The sequence below is a fragment of the Hyperolius riggenbachi genome, chromosome 10, assembly GCF_040937935.1.
Source record: "Hyperolius riggenbachi isolate aHypRig1 chromosome 10, aHypRig1.pri, whole genome shotgun sequence".
In the NCBI taxonomy this organism is placed as follows: Eukaryota; Metazoa; Chordata; class Amphibia; order Anura; family Hyperoliidae; genus Hyperolius; species Hyperolius riggenbachi.
Window position 1 is genome coordinate 65,350,436 of NC_090655.1, and position 14,406 is coordinate 65,364,841.

At 43.0% G+C, this 14,406-nt stretch overlaps 1 protein-coding gene across 5 annotated transcripts in view; it reads left to right on the forward strand.

The window, feature by feature from the left end:
• Positions 1–14,406, forward strand: part of PLEKHS1 (pleckstrin homology domain containing S1) — a 75,791-nt gene that overhangs the window by 17,443 nt on the left and 43,942 nt on the right. For all 5 annotated transcript variants that reach the window (XM_068258207.1, XM_068258206.1, XM_068258210.1 and 2 more), the window contains exons 2-5: positions 3,320–3,370; positions 5,787–5,854; positions 7,616–7,734; positions 9,662–9,796. In XM_068258207.1, coding sequence (XP_068114308.1) covers positions 3,340–3,370; positions 5,787–5,854; positions 7,616–7,734; positions 9,662–9,796 — 353 coding nt within the window. In that variant the 5' untranslated portion in view covers positions 3,320–3,339. The remainder of the gene's footprint in view (positions 1–3,319; positions 3,371–5,786; positions 5,855–7,615; positions 7,735–9,661; positions 9,797–14,406) is intronic.

Below are 14,406 nucleotides of genomic sequence, written 5' to 3' on the forward strand. Positions count from 1 at the left end.
TAATAGGACTGTATGATGATCATGTCCAGTGGTTTGGTCATGTTGGTGTGTAGTGTTCTATGTATGGCGTGTAATAGGACTGTATCATGATCATGTCCAGTGGTTTGGTCATGTTGGGGTGTCGTGTTCTATGTATGGCGTGTAATAGGACTGTATCATGATCATGTTCAGTGGTTTGGTCATGTTGGGGTGTAGGTTTCCATGGATAGCGTGTGATAGGACTGTATGATGATTATGTCTAGTGGTCAGGTTATGTTGTGGTGTAGTGTTCTACTGTGTGGTGTATCAGGAGCCTGTCCTATGCTTGGGTCATGTAGGGGCTATAGTGTTCTCTGTATGCGGGGTAACAGGACTGCATTATGATCCTAGCCAGTTGGTCAGATCATGTTTGGGTGGAGCGTTCTATGTACAGAGTGTGATAGAATTACATTATGGTAATGTCCAGTGATTGGGTCATGTGGTAGGTGTAGTATTCCATCCAGATAGTGTAATAGTGTTTTATTGATAGTAGCAAAAAAGTTTCAGCACCGTGTTAGCCAAACAGATTAAAGGACCACTATCGTGAAACATTGTAAAATACATGTAAACACATACAAATAAGAAGTATGTTTCTTCCAGATGAAAATGCACTATAAATGTATTTTCTCCTATATTGCTGTCACTTACAGTAGGTAGTAGAAATCTGATGGAACTGACAAGTTTTTGGCTAGTCCATCTCTTCATGGGGGATTCTCAGTATTTCATTTATTCTTTACAAAAAAACTCCCTGGAAAGGATTTATACAAAGATGCAGGCTGCCCCCCGGACCTATTTGCACACTGCTCTGGCAGTTGGATTTAGCAACTGCTGTTCACTAAGTGCATATGAAAATAAAGAAAACCCTTAGAAACCCACATGGGGAGATGAACTCATCCAAAACCTGTCAGTTCTATCAGATTTCTATGTTTGGGGACATATTTATTTTCTGTTCAACAATTCACATTTCCTGGCCTCTGCCTCTATTACCTTTTAGCCATAGACCCTGAACAAGCATGCAGATTAGATGTTTGGCTAGAAACCCACTAGGAGCGCTTTTCTGAACGCTTTGTGATTTGAAAAGCTCTAGCTAATGTAATGCTATGGGTGTGATCCCACTTGAGTGATGTGATTTTATAAAAATCCCCCATAGCATTGCATTACCAAGAGCTTTTCAAATCACTCACACTTACAAAGCGCTCCCAGTGGGTTTCTGGCCTTACTGAGTGAAATCTGACAAGACTAGCTCAATGCTTGTTTCAGGTGTGTTATACAGACACTACTGCAGCCATAGAGATCACTGGGACAGCCAGACAACTGGCATTTTTTATTAGGAAATAAATATGGCAGCCTCCATATCCCTCATTTCAGGTTTACTTAAAAAAAAATGACCACTACAAGGCAAAGTTTTTAATCCTTACTCGGGTCATATCAGACCATAGCGAGCATTGCAATTTAATTTTTTTACATTAATATGAAGAGGTTTAAACCCACACAATGAACAATGCTCATTGCAAGTAAAGGATTCAGAAGGCGGTGCCTGAGTACACCTGAACCTGAGATAAACAGGGAGATGTTTGTTCATTCAAAGATGAGTCAGGCTATTGCAAAGATGCACAGGGTCAGCAGAACTGGAAATTGCTTTCGCTGAAACTCCTGCGCAGATAAAACACAATCAGTGCTTAAAGAGAAACTGAAGTGAAAAAAATAATGATATATTGATTTGTATGTGTAGTACAGCTAAGAAATAAAACATTAGGAGCAAATACATAAGTCTAATATTGTTTCCAGTACAGGAAGCATTAAGAAACTCCAGTTATCTATGCAAAAGAACCATTGAGCTCCACGACTTTCAAAGTTGCAAAGAGCTCTGTCTTCTGAAGCTTATCATGTCAAGTGTCAGTCACTGTATTTTCTTTTTCTCTCCAGAGGACAGGTTCATTGGACTGCTCTGTAAAATCATTTGGAATGCTGAGTAGTGTGTAAACTGCAAATATTAAAGAATGATGCAATATTATAAAAACCCTATATAACTGAAAATAAAAATATGAGAATATTTTCTTTGCTAGTAATGTTCTAGTAATTATCCGTACAGAACCAATTAATTATATCATAATTTTTTTTTTCGCTTCAGTGTCTCTTTAATGTCTGGGACATCGTCCCTCATCTGTTTTTCTGCATTGTGTCTTATCACCTGGCGCCTGTCCACTCTAAGGGTGGCTACAAGGACCAAACTATGACAATAGAGCCTCAGTTTGTTCATCTTCAAACACAGATGTAAAAATATAATTTAATAGTACTAAAATTAATCATGTTTTCTTTGTTTTGTGTGTGTGTGAAATGAGTTCTCTATTGCTAAAAATTGTGTCTTGAATTTTGACCACGTCACTAGAAAGTTTTCAGGCTCTGTGGGAGGGGGAAATAATATGGGGCTGCTGCAGGTCCTTTGGTTGCATCATCCCCACAATTTAGACTGCAGGCCTGGGTGCAGAATATTGTAGCCTATAGCACAGAGGATCACTGGTCAATAAAGCTGCCAATGAGCTGGCTCCGGACCGGGTATTTTGGAAATTGTTTGTTTGACATTAACTAACCAAGGAGCCTCTAGACCAGGCATGGACAAACTTGGCCCTCCAGCTGTTAAGGAACTACAAGTCCCACAATGCATTGCAGGAGTCTGACAGCCACAGTCATGACTCATAAAGGCAAATGCATTGTAAGACTTGTAGTTTAGTAACAGCTGGAGGGCCGAGTTTGCCCATGCCTGCTCTAGACCATACATATCAAACTCTGGCCCGCAGGCCAAATTTGCCCCTCAGAGGCATTAAATTTGCCCCTCAAGTGGTTTCCCCACTTTGCATTATGTTTGGCCCACTCTACACAACCAAGGAAGCTATATTGGAGGTGAAGCCCTAGTACACCAGGGAAATCATATGGGGAGGTAGGGGTAAAGCACTAAACACTAGGAAACTGTAAAGGGGAGGGTGGGGGTCTCTAGACCACAGGGAACTGTATAGGGGAGGGAGAACAACTAGACACCAGAGAACTTTATAAGGGAGAAAGGTGGCCAGTAGACATTGAGGTTGGCCCACGACTAGGTCCCTGTGTACAATTTCGGCCCACTTTGTATTTGAGTTTGACACCCCTGCTCTAGACAGTGGAAATCAAACACTGCAAATGAATTCTGCATAGGTTCAGGAAAACATGTGTTGCATGTTTCACCTGATGCTACTCCTATCCAATCGTTATACTCAGTGTCACACAAAGGCTGACACAGTGCTGACATAGTGCTTTATCTCCACAGGAAGAGGAAACTGGTTCAAGATGCTCTCAAAGCGTCGCAGTTCCGAAGCAGGTAAGAGCATGGTATTTTTATAAACAACTGCAAACAACATGAAATGGGAAGAGGCATGGTTATAAATAATCATAATCACCGTAACATGTACCATGTATGTAGTGGGATCATTAGAGTGTAAGCTTCTCTGGTGCAGAGACTGATGGGAATGTGACCTCTGTACAGCGCTGTGGAATATGTCAGAGCTATATAAATGTATAATAATAGTGTGCGACTGTATTGAGGACATTAGAGTGTGAGCTCCTCTGGTGTAGAGACTAATGCTAATGGATCAGTGATCTCTGTACAGAACTGTGGAATATGTCAGAGCTATATAAATGTATGATAATTATAATAGTGTGTCAGTGGTGAGGACATTAGAGTGTAAGCTGTGCAGTGATGAGCTATAGGTTAGAGCTATATAAAGGTGTTAGAATAATAATAGGGTGCAACTGTGATGAGGACATTTGGGTGTAAACTCCTATGGATAGAGGTTATTATTATGCATTTATTCAAATGCTAATCTTTTTTCGGTAGTACTTTAGACAGTATATCGATCTTTACAGAAGTGCTTTACCTACCTGATCCTTCCTCAACAGAGATTCCAATACCTGCAGCTGGTAACCTGCCTATTGCCCTTCATAACTCCCCAGTGCTACAGCTCACTAAAGATGGCCCTGCTAGGCACCTTATCGGTAGTATTTACAAAGTATCGGTGGAACACACTGCACCAATCTACACGAGCCAATATAAATCTAAATGTGTAACTTTGATAAACGATTTAGATGAGGAGGCACCAAATGGGAGAGCGGCTGACACAGATTATCTCTTGCACCAGATGTACATGACCCCTTCCAGAGACTTCATAACAGAGCAGGGACAAGGTCCTCCAGCACCCAAAGGCTGAGACAGCAAAGTGCGCCCCTCCATCCCTCCCACTTCAGCTGTCACACACTGATTGCTATTAGACTAAGAGGGCCACAGGGCCCACAACCTCCCCAACACCTTAATATCTAGTTATCTGGCTTGCAGTCACTGCTATGTATCCCTTTTTCTTATTTCTTTCTGCTTCATACACAATTAGGAATGACAGCTGAATGAATTGTGCGTCCCCTCCTACACTGCGCCCTGAGGCTGGAGCCTCTCCAGCCTATGCCTCGGCCCGGCCCTGCTTCATAAATAGACAAGAGGACCTGACGTCCTTCCCAAGTGTCACATAAACACCCCTTCATATCGGAATGCCCCCCAGTTGAGTTGAGTTGCGCTTTGGAGACAAATTGTCAAATTCCTTCATTAAAAAAAATGGGGTGTCCAGTGTCTCCTGGGAGTGTTTGGATGAGAGCAACCAGGCGACCACCAACAACTGTATATCTGAATCTCTATTCGCAGCTAGACAGGAGATAGCGCTGAAATAGCTCTTCAATCTTCTACCAGAAATAGCTCTTCAATCTTCTACCAGGGATGAATGGATCAAATGAATTGACACTGCCCTCCCATATTAAAAAAAACCCCATAAAACATGAACCATAAGTTCCATTTGATCTGGGATAAATGGCGTGAATGCTGAATCCATTATAAGCTGGGCTCCTGGATGCTCTCAGTCTCTCTTTCTAGTTTAAATGAAATGGGAACTTAGACGCATTTTGTTGGTCTCTCCCGCATTCCAACTCCACTTGGCTGGGTTTCTTTACAGAATTAGTGAAGCTCCAATATTTGGTGCCAAATTTTATGTATATCATTAACTGCTAATTTTAACGCTCTCCACTTATGCTCGATCACTCTTGCTGTTTAATATTATAATTATTGGTTTATAAAGCACCAACTTATTCTGTGGCGCTGTACAAAAATGGGGTACAAAATAATACAGGCAATGGTAAACACCAAAATACAGAGTTGGTACAAAATACAGAATCGGTAATTACAGTGAGGCCAGAAACCTAGATTTTCGGAGCGCTTTGTGATTTGAAAACTCTTGCTAATGTAATGCTATGGGTGTGATCCCACTTGAGCGATGTGATTTTATAAAATCCCCCATAGCATTACATTAGCAAGAGCTTTTTTTAAATCACTAGCGATTAGAAATCGCTCCTAATGGGTTTCTGGCCTCACGGAATAAATGTGTAACAAAAGGGTGAGAGAGCCCTGCCCTTGTGAGCTTACAATCTAAAGGGCTAATACTGTACTCAAATACTATTTTTCATTAAGCACAATACACATTTTGTACTGATTTTCCATTTTGTGGCATGGTTACCATGGCTTTAACTATGTGCTATGCTATGTATACTGTGACTGTAATTATCTGTGCTTTCAATAACCATATCTTTTTGTTAAAAAAAAAAAAAAAAAAAGGAGTTAGGTGTTCGGCTTCCAGGGCTGATGTAAGCATTGCTTGTGGCACTGTAAGATTTAACATGTGACTATATTTTTTTCCCCCCAGGGGACGTAGTTATTAAGGAGGGATGGTTGATGAAGTCCCCACCACCATCATTTATCTTCAATAATCGGGTAATGTGTAACTCATTTTTTGCTGAAATTAAATAGAAATCATACAAATGTTGTATGCCGTTTTTGGTCAATTTTATGCAACTGATTAATAAGGTTTAGTACTAAAAAAGGACCTTGTCTAGTTGAAGTGAACCTCAAAAACCATTGGTTGCTCCCTGCTCACAGCAGTTTGGTTGCGACCACTAATTTGTAAAAACTGGGGGAAACATAGCAGGAAACACTATCCACACTACCAACCGAATAGGCAGCCGAAGTGCCCAAAGCCCAGTGGCAAGAATCCTGGTGTGAAATTTTTGTGACTCCCAAATAAAATCTCTACTCGAGAAAGATATATTAGTCTTTTTTTGACACTGATGCGGAAAAAAAAAACCATAATGAATTTTATGTTTAGTACAGATAATTAATACAACATTAGTAGCAAGGAACACAGACTCAAATTTTAATTTTCAGTTATGCAGCTTTATTTTATTTTTTTATAAATAACATTGCATCATTCTGTCACATTTGCAGTTTACAAACCACACTCTGCATTTTAAACTATAAAACAAAGCAGAAATAATGACCCTTTAAATCAGGGGTCCCGGAACATTTTGGGTGGAGGGCCGGGTCAACATACTTCAGACTGCTGGGGGGCCGGAGTATTCATAAAAACATGTAGAAGTCTTTGCGGGCCAGACAGTGAAGCATACCCAGGTGACAACCTGCAGTCCAATTGGCCAGCAGTGTCACCTGATGTGAAATTACTGCTTTCTGGCTTCCATGTGGATGGGTGGTGCCAGCACTGCTATTCTACATGCGTACCAACAATATTTAAAGATGTAGCTGACAGCATCTATAAGTAATACATTTTGTGTGTGGGGGGGCCGGTAAAAAAGCCTCAGGCGGCCACATTCCGCCCACGGGCCTTAGTTTGAGGCCCACTGCTTTAAATGTTCCTGCAGTAAAATCCTATCTCAAGCTGCCTCTCACAGTTTCTTGGTTGTTTAAAGAGACACTGAAGCGAATAAATGTCGCCCTTTTTACCTTATTATTCGCTTCAGTAGTCTCAGCACAAGTAAACCGCCACATCCCCTTTGCAAAACGAGGGGTTTAGACACCCCAAATCGCCGGGCAAACATCCACGACCAACTTGGTTGTGGATTTTGCTGTGATGAGGGGCAGAGCTTTCAGCCGCAGCTCTGCATCTCCTGACATCAATCGACGAGCGGATCTCCACCTCTCCCCACCCCTCTCTATGAAGGAAGAGTGAGAGGGGCGGGGAGAGGCGGCGATCCGCCACGATTGACATCAGAAGAGGCAGAGCTGAAGCTGAAAGCTCTGCCTCTTTTAGGAAATGCCGGCCAGATTGCCCCCTGGGGATTTGGGGGGTCTAAAGCACTCGTTTAGCGGCGGGGATGCAGCGGTTTACTTGTGCTAAGAGTACTGAAGCAAATTATAAGGACAAAAAGGTTAAATTAATTTGCTTCAGTCTCTCTTTAAGTGCTTCAGAAAACAGGACTGTATTCCACCCAAGTTGGGTCGGTGAGCTCAGAGAAGTTCTTTTGCATAGAAAACAACTGACTTTTTTTTTTAACTCTTCCTTTACTGGAAACAATATGAGGCTGGTTTCTGTGCTAACAATGGTCTAATTCTTATCTGTATTATACATACAACTCATTATATTATACGTTTGTTTTCACTTCAGATTCCGTTGAATATATTATGAAAAATATTTGCAGTGTTAAATTCTTAAAGTCTCATATTCTTTTTTTTTTATTTTAGACGTCATGGAAAGAGCGTATACACAAGCTCTGCAAAACCTTCGATGGCTCTTATGTTATCCGTTATTATTCTCACGATGGGGAGAAGGAAGTCTGGAAAGGAGACATTGCTGTCAGCAGGTATGTGCCTCTGGAGAATTACGATAAAATATTAAAGAGAAACTGTGACCAAGAATTGAACTTCATCCCAATCAGTAGCTGATACCCCCTTTCCCATTCCTTTTCTCAAACGGATCATCAAGGGGCACTTTATGGCTGATATTGTGGTGAAACCCCTCCCACAGTGTGATGTCAGCGCCTCACAGCTCTGAGGTACTGAAATCACACTGTGGGAGTCTTGTTGCATTGTGGGAAATAAGAGCTGTTTCCAGCTGCCAAAAAAGCAAGCAGCATTTCCTTCCAGTGACATCACCTGCCAGCAGTAAAAATGTCACCATGTGATAAATGTCAGAATGTAAATCAGGGAGGAAAGATTTTACAATGGGCAAACACTGACTAAATCATTTATACATAATTATTGTAAAAAAGAAGCACTTTGTTATTACATTATTTTCACTGGCGTTCCTTTTTAAAATAATAGCAGTTAAACAAATACACAAAGGCTGCAACCCATCTACACGGAGTTTGTATGTTCTCCCCCTGTCTGTGTGGGTTTCCTTCGGGCACTCTGGTTTCCTCCCACTTTCCAAAAACATACAGATAAGTTAATTGGCTTCCCCCTAAATTGGCCCTAGACTATGATACATACACTGCACAATACATACATAGACATATGACTATGGTAGGGATTAGATTGTGAGCTCTACTGAGGGACAGTTATTGACAAGACAATATACTCAGTACAGCGCTGTGGAAGATGTCGGCGCTATATAAATACTAAATACTAGGGTACGCTCAGCAGCAGTTTTAGGGAGTCTTGCCCAATAATTCCTTACTGAATAGTTGCTGGATTACTAAACAGGAAGTGCCAAGTTTCGAACCCTGGTCTCCTTAACTAGTACACTATCCTGCCACCCCTAACTTATAGGATATTATAAAAAATATTCATAACCCACACCACACACAAATCAAAAAACAAAATTATACAAAATTACAGCAATAACTAACAAATAACTATACAAAACAACAATAACAGTTAAAGAGAAACTATAACCAAGAATTGAACTTCATCCCAATCAATAGCCGATACCCCCTTTCCAACAAGAAATCTATTTCTTTTCACAAACTGATCATCAGTTGGCTCTGTATGGCTGATATTGTGGTGAAACCCCTCCCACAGGAAACTGTGAGGACCATGGTCCTGGCAGTTTCCGGTCTGTGAAACTCATTGCATTGTGGGAAATAGCTGTTTACAGCTGTTTCCAACTGCCAAAAAAGCAAGCAGCAGCTACTTCCAGTGACATCACCTGCCAGCAGTAAAAATGTCACCATGTGATAAATGTCAGAATATAACTCAGGGAGAGGAAAGCTTTTACAATTTTCACTGGAGTTCCTCTTTAACTCCACAGTTAACTGCCCACGTCTCCACGTCTGGGAGTGGAGACATGGGCACAGACTCTGCTAAGGATTAGTGCATGTTGCACTTTGTACACCCGAGGGTGTTAAAGGTGCATTTTTCCATCTGGGTCCCGTACCTAAGGACCCACGATGTGAGTATCAGCTTTCATGTTTTTAACTGTCGTTGCTGTTTTATGAACTTGTGATATTAAATGGTATAGTGTGATCTGACCCATCTCTATGCTGGCTTATTTGGTGGTGGACACCTGTTGAGTGGCTATTACACTGGGTGATTGCACATCGCTATATTGAGAAGCGCTAAGGAATTGTGGAGTATATAATGTATGTACATGACTGTGGAAACACACTGCTGTTAATTCAGTTCTAGATGGGATTCTCGAGTAGCATCCGCATGATTCACAATAAATTAGATCACCGCGGATAGTTCTGGCTTTGTCAGTATAAAACTGTTAAAATCTGGCAATGATCTATCTATTGGGTGTGTTTTCTTTGAAGGGATACAAAGACCTCTCTCACTTTTGTTTTGCAGCATACAATCTATAGAATTAGGAAAAGCCTCAATGGACAGGCTTGGGACAATCACACAGCTCTTGAAAGTTGCTCCAGAAAATGTTCTATGCCTCAATACTACAAAAAGGACCTATTACTTTGTAGATACCAAACAGTAAGTTCATTGTGTATTATTGTGAGGCTTGTTATCTGTTGTTGTTTTTATTTATCTTACCTAATCATTACTTTCCTGAAATGCAATGTGTTGCTAGAGAACTCCCCTCTCCTGATACACTCTGCTCTGCTGGAGGACTCAACTCCTTCTGCTTCTGAAAATACTCTGCTGTGCTGGTGGTCTCTGCTCCTTATGCTAACTTTGCTTCACTGGAGGGCTCTGCACTTTTTACATACTCTGGTCTCCAGATATATTCTGCGCGGCTGGTGCCTTTTCTGCTATCTACCTCTCCTCTCCTGATATACTCTGTGCTGCTGGAGGACTCAGCTCCTTCCACTATCTACCTCTCCTCTCCTGATATACTCTGTGCTGCTGGAGGACTCAGCTCCTTCCACTATCTACCTCTCCTCTCCTGATATACTCTGTGCTGCTGGAGGACTCTGCTCTTCCCACTATCCACCTCTCCTCTCCTGATATACTCTGTGCTGCTGGAGGACTCAGCTCCTTCCACTATCTACCGCCCCTCTCCTGATATACTTTGTGCTGCTGGAGGACTCTGCTCCTTCCACTATCTACCTCTCCTCTCCTGATATACTCTGTGCTGCTGGAGGACTCTGCTACTTCCACTATCTACCTCTCCTCTCCTGATATACTCTGTGCTGCTGGAGGACTCTGTTCCTTTCTCTATCTACCTCTCCTGATATACTCTGTGCTGCTGGAGGACTCTGCTCCTTCCACTATCTACCTCTCCTCTCCTGATATACTCTGTGCTGCTGGAGGACTCTGCTCCTTCCACTATCTACCTCCCCTCTCCTGATATACTCTGTGCTGCTGGAGGACTCTGCTCCTTCCACTATCTACCTCCCCTCTCCTGATATATTCTGTGCTGCTGGAGGACTGTGCTCCTTCCACTATCTACCTCTCCTCTCCTGATATACTCTGTGCTGCTGGAGGACTCTGCTCCTTCCACTATCTACCTCCCCTCTCCTGATATACTCTGTGCTGCTGGAGGACTCTGCTCCTTCCACTATCTACCTCTCCTCTCCTGATATACTCTGTGCTGCTGGAGGACTCTGCTCCTTCCACTATCTACCTCCCCTCTCCTGATATACTCTGTGCTGCTGGAGGACTCTGCTCCTTCCACTATCTACCTCCCCTCTCCTGATATATTCTGTGCTGCTGGAGGACTCTGCTCCTTCCACTATCTACCTCTCCTCTCCTGATATACTCTGTGCTGCTGGAGGACTCTGCTCCTTCCACTATCTACCTCTCCTCTCCTGATATACTCTGTGCTGCTGGAGGACTCTGCTCCTTCCACTATCTACCTCCCCTCTCCTGATATATTCTGTGCTGCTGGAGGACTGTGCTCCTTCCACTATCTACCTCTCCTCTCCTGATATACGCTGTGCTGCTGGAGGACTCTGCTCCTTCCACCATCTACCTCTCCTCTCCTGATATACTCTGTGCTGCTGGTGGACTCTGCTCCTTCCGCTATCTACCTCTCCTCTCCTGATATACTCTGTGCTGCTGGAGGACTCTGCTCCTTCCACTATCTACCTCCCCTCTCCTGATATACTCTGTGCTGCTGGAGGACTCTGCTCCTTCCACTATCTACCTCTCCTCTCCTGATATACTCTGTGCAGCTGGAGGACTCTGCTCCTTCCACTATCTACCTCTCCTCTCCTGATGTAATCTTACTGCTGCTTTCACCAATTCTCCTTTACTGATATACTCACTCTGCTGCAGGACTTTGCTCCTTCCACAGAGTATACCAGGAGAGGAGAGGTAGATAGTGGAAGGAGCAGAGTCCTCCAACACCACAGAGTACATAGGAAAGGTAGATAGTGGAAGGAACAGAGTCCTCCAGCAGCACAGAGTACATAGGAAAGGTAGATAGTGGAAGGAGCAGAGTCCTCCAGCAGCACAGAGTATATCAAGAGAGGAGAGGTAGATAGTGGAAGGAGCAGAGTCCTCCAGCAGCACAGAGTATATCAGGAGAGGTGAGGTAGATAGTGGGAAGAGCAGAGTCCTCCAGCAGCACAGAGTAGCTCAGGAGAGGAGAGGTAGATAGTGGAAGGAGCAGAGTCCTCCAGCAGCACAGAGTATATCAGGAGTGGAGAGGTAGATAGTGGAAGGAGCAGAGTCCTCCAGCAGCACAGTGTATACCAGGAGAGGAGAGGTAGATAGTGGAAGGAGCAGAGTCCTCCAGCAGCACAGAGTACATCAGGAGAGGAGAGGTAGATAGTGGGAAGAGCAGAGTCCTCCAGCAGCACAGAGTATATCAAGAGAGGAGAGGTAGATAGTGGAAGGAGCAGAGTCCTCCAGCAGCACAGAGTATATCAGGAGATGAGAGGTAGATAGTGGAAGGAGCAGAGTCCTCCAGCAGCACAGAGTATATCAGGAGAGGAGAGGTAGATAGTGGAAGGAGCAGAGTCCTCCAGCAGCACAGAGTATATCAGGAGAGGAGAGGAGAGGTAGATAGTGGATGGAGCAGAGTCATCCAGCAGCACAGAGTATATCAGGAGAGGAGAGGTAGATAGTGGAAGGAGCAGAGTCCTCCAGCAGCACAGAGTATATCAGGAGAGGAGAGGAGAGGTAGATAGTGGATGGAGCAGAGTCATCCAGCAGCACAGATTATATCAGGAGAGGAGAGGTAGATAGTGGGAGGAGCAGAGTCCCCCAGCAGCACAGCGTATATCAGGAGAGGAGAGGTAGATAGTGGGAGGAGCAGAGTCCTCCTGTAGCACAGAGTATATCAGGAGAGGAGAGGTAGATAGTGGGAAGAGCAGAGTCCTCCAGCAGCACAATGGAATGCTCCTTACTCGATATACTCTGTTCTGCTGAAAGGCTCTGCTCCTTCTGCTACGCTCCCACCACCACCTATAAACATACTCTGTATAGACTCAGAAATCAGACATAAGCAGAATTTTGGCAGTTGGCCCTAAAGATCAGAAATGAATGCTGGGAATTCACCATACGTTTTTATGGCAGATAGATGGTTCGATAGATAGTTTCCAACATGTCCGATCCTAATTTTTCTGATCGATTTCTCATAGAAGTGAATGGAAATAGATAAGAAAAGATAAGAGAATCGACCGGGAAATCGAGCGGAAAAATGAATCGCAAATCGATCAGACGCATCATGTATCCCCAGCATAAGTATGGGGCAGCTTTGTTATCCTTCAGGCCATATAGTATGGAGGACATGTGAATCTCAACCCAACTTGAGAAATAAGTTGAGCATCTTAAAAAAAAAAAAAATCACAAAGGGAGCTACTTTGGATGTTGAAACTAGAGGAGTACTCATGAAATTAGCTTGCTTTGAGGGCAATTCACTAATACAAGGCATGGAGAAAGCCCATCTCTGCTTGTGTGTAACGGACTCTCTCTGGGTTACGGCCACTCTCTTCTGGTAAAATTGGGATGACCAGCTAGGTGAGCCCAAGTTGGGGCCCGCCCTCCGCATATGTAAAAAAGGGAAAGAAGAGGCGCCCAGTAAACCTTGTTCAAACCAGTAAAATATGGAAACAATGGAGGCCCCTTACCTCAAGGTTGAGATGATAAGAATACATTTTTATTACACTATGGCGACACGTTTTGTGTGAATCCCAGAAGTCACCAAACACTACAAATATTCTTGTCTGCAGTTCATCTTAACTAAACCACCTTCAACTCGCGCAGACATTGAAGTTATTATGTTGGCATTGAGCAGTGCTATGGAAAAATGCCTGGAATCTGCCCACAGACCGCTCAGCAGGCGAATGTCAGTGTCATGGGGAGACAGAACAGGTCCGACTGGTTCCTGTACATTATAAAAGTCATATCCGAGAAGTACTATCCCCGGAATAGCAGTGCTTGAGGGAGGAGGAGCCAAGCATAAAGAGGACCTTTCCTGGAACTGCTTGCTAGACAGCCAGGTTTAGTATTATCCTACATCAATAGCTCAAATGTTTTTGGGAGAGGGATGGTCAAGACAATTAATTATATGAAAGCAATCCACAATGAATAGTAATATCAAATCTCATGCCTCCTGCCAACGAAGTGAAAATACTAAGTAAAAATTGAAGAGAGTTGGCTCTTGGGTGCATGAAAAATTACAAAAACTTTATTAATGAAATCACACAACACTATCATATAGAATATTATCATATAGAACAATCTAGAAAAAGGTCTAAAACTGGTAAAAAAAAACCCTCTGGTGAAACACTTCCTAGTGAGGATTAATGAGGCTGCAGTCCTCAATATGAACCCCCACAGGAAAAGGAGTCCGACTTTCAAATAGACAGGCCAAATACAGTGCAGTAATGATCAGGACGGTATATGTAACAAGTTCCAGATCCACAGATATGAGTGATATCATCCAATTATTGCATAGCCTTATGTATGGAAATTTCAGCTCTATGATATTAGTAAGCCAAGCATTGATGATCCTAAAATCCTTGTTAGTAGAATGTAGACACAAGCACATGTATGTTCCAAAGTTCCCCCAATCGCAGGGAGCACATCAACAGGTGTGAATTTGCTGTGCAGTCAGCCATGCAGGTCCTAGATGTAAAGCGTGGCAAAGGAATAGCATCACAGTTGAATCACAGACATGTATCAATGGCAGT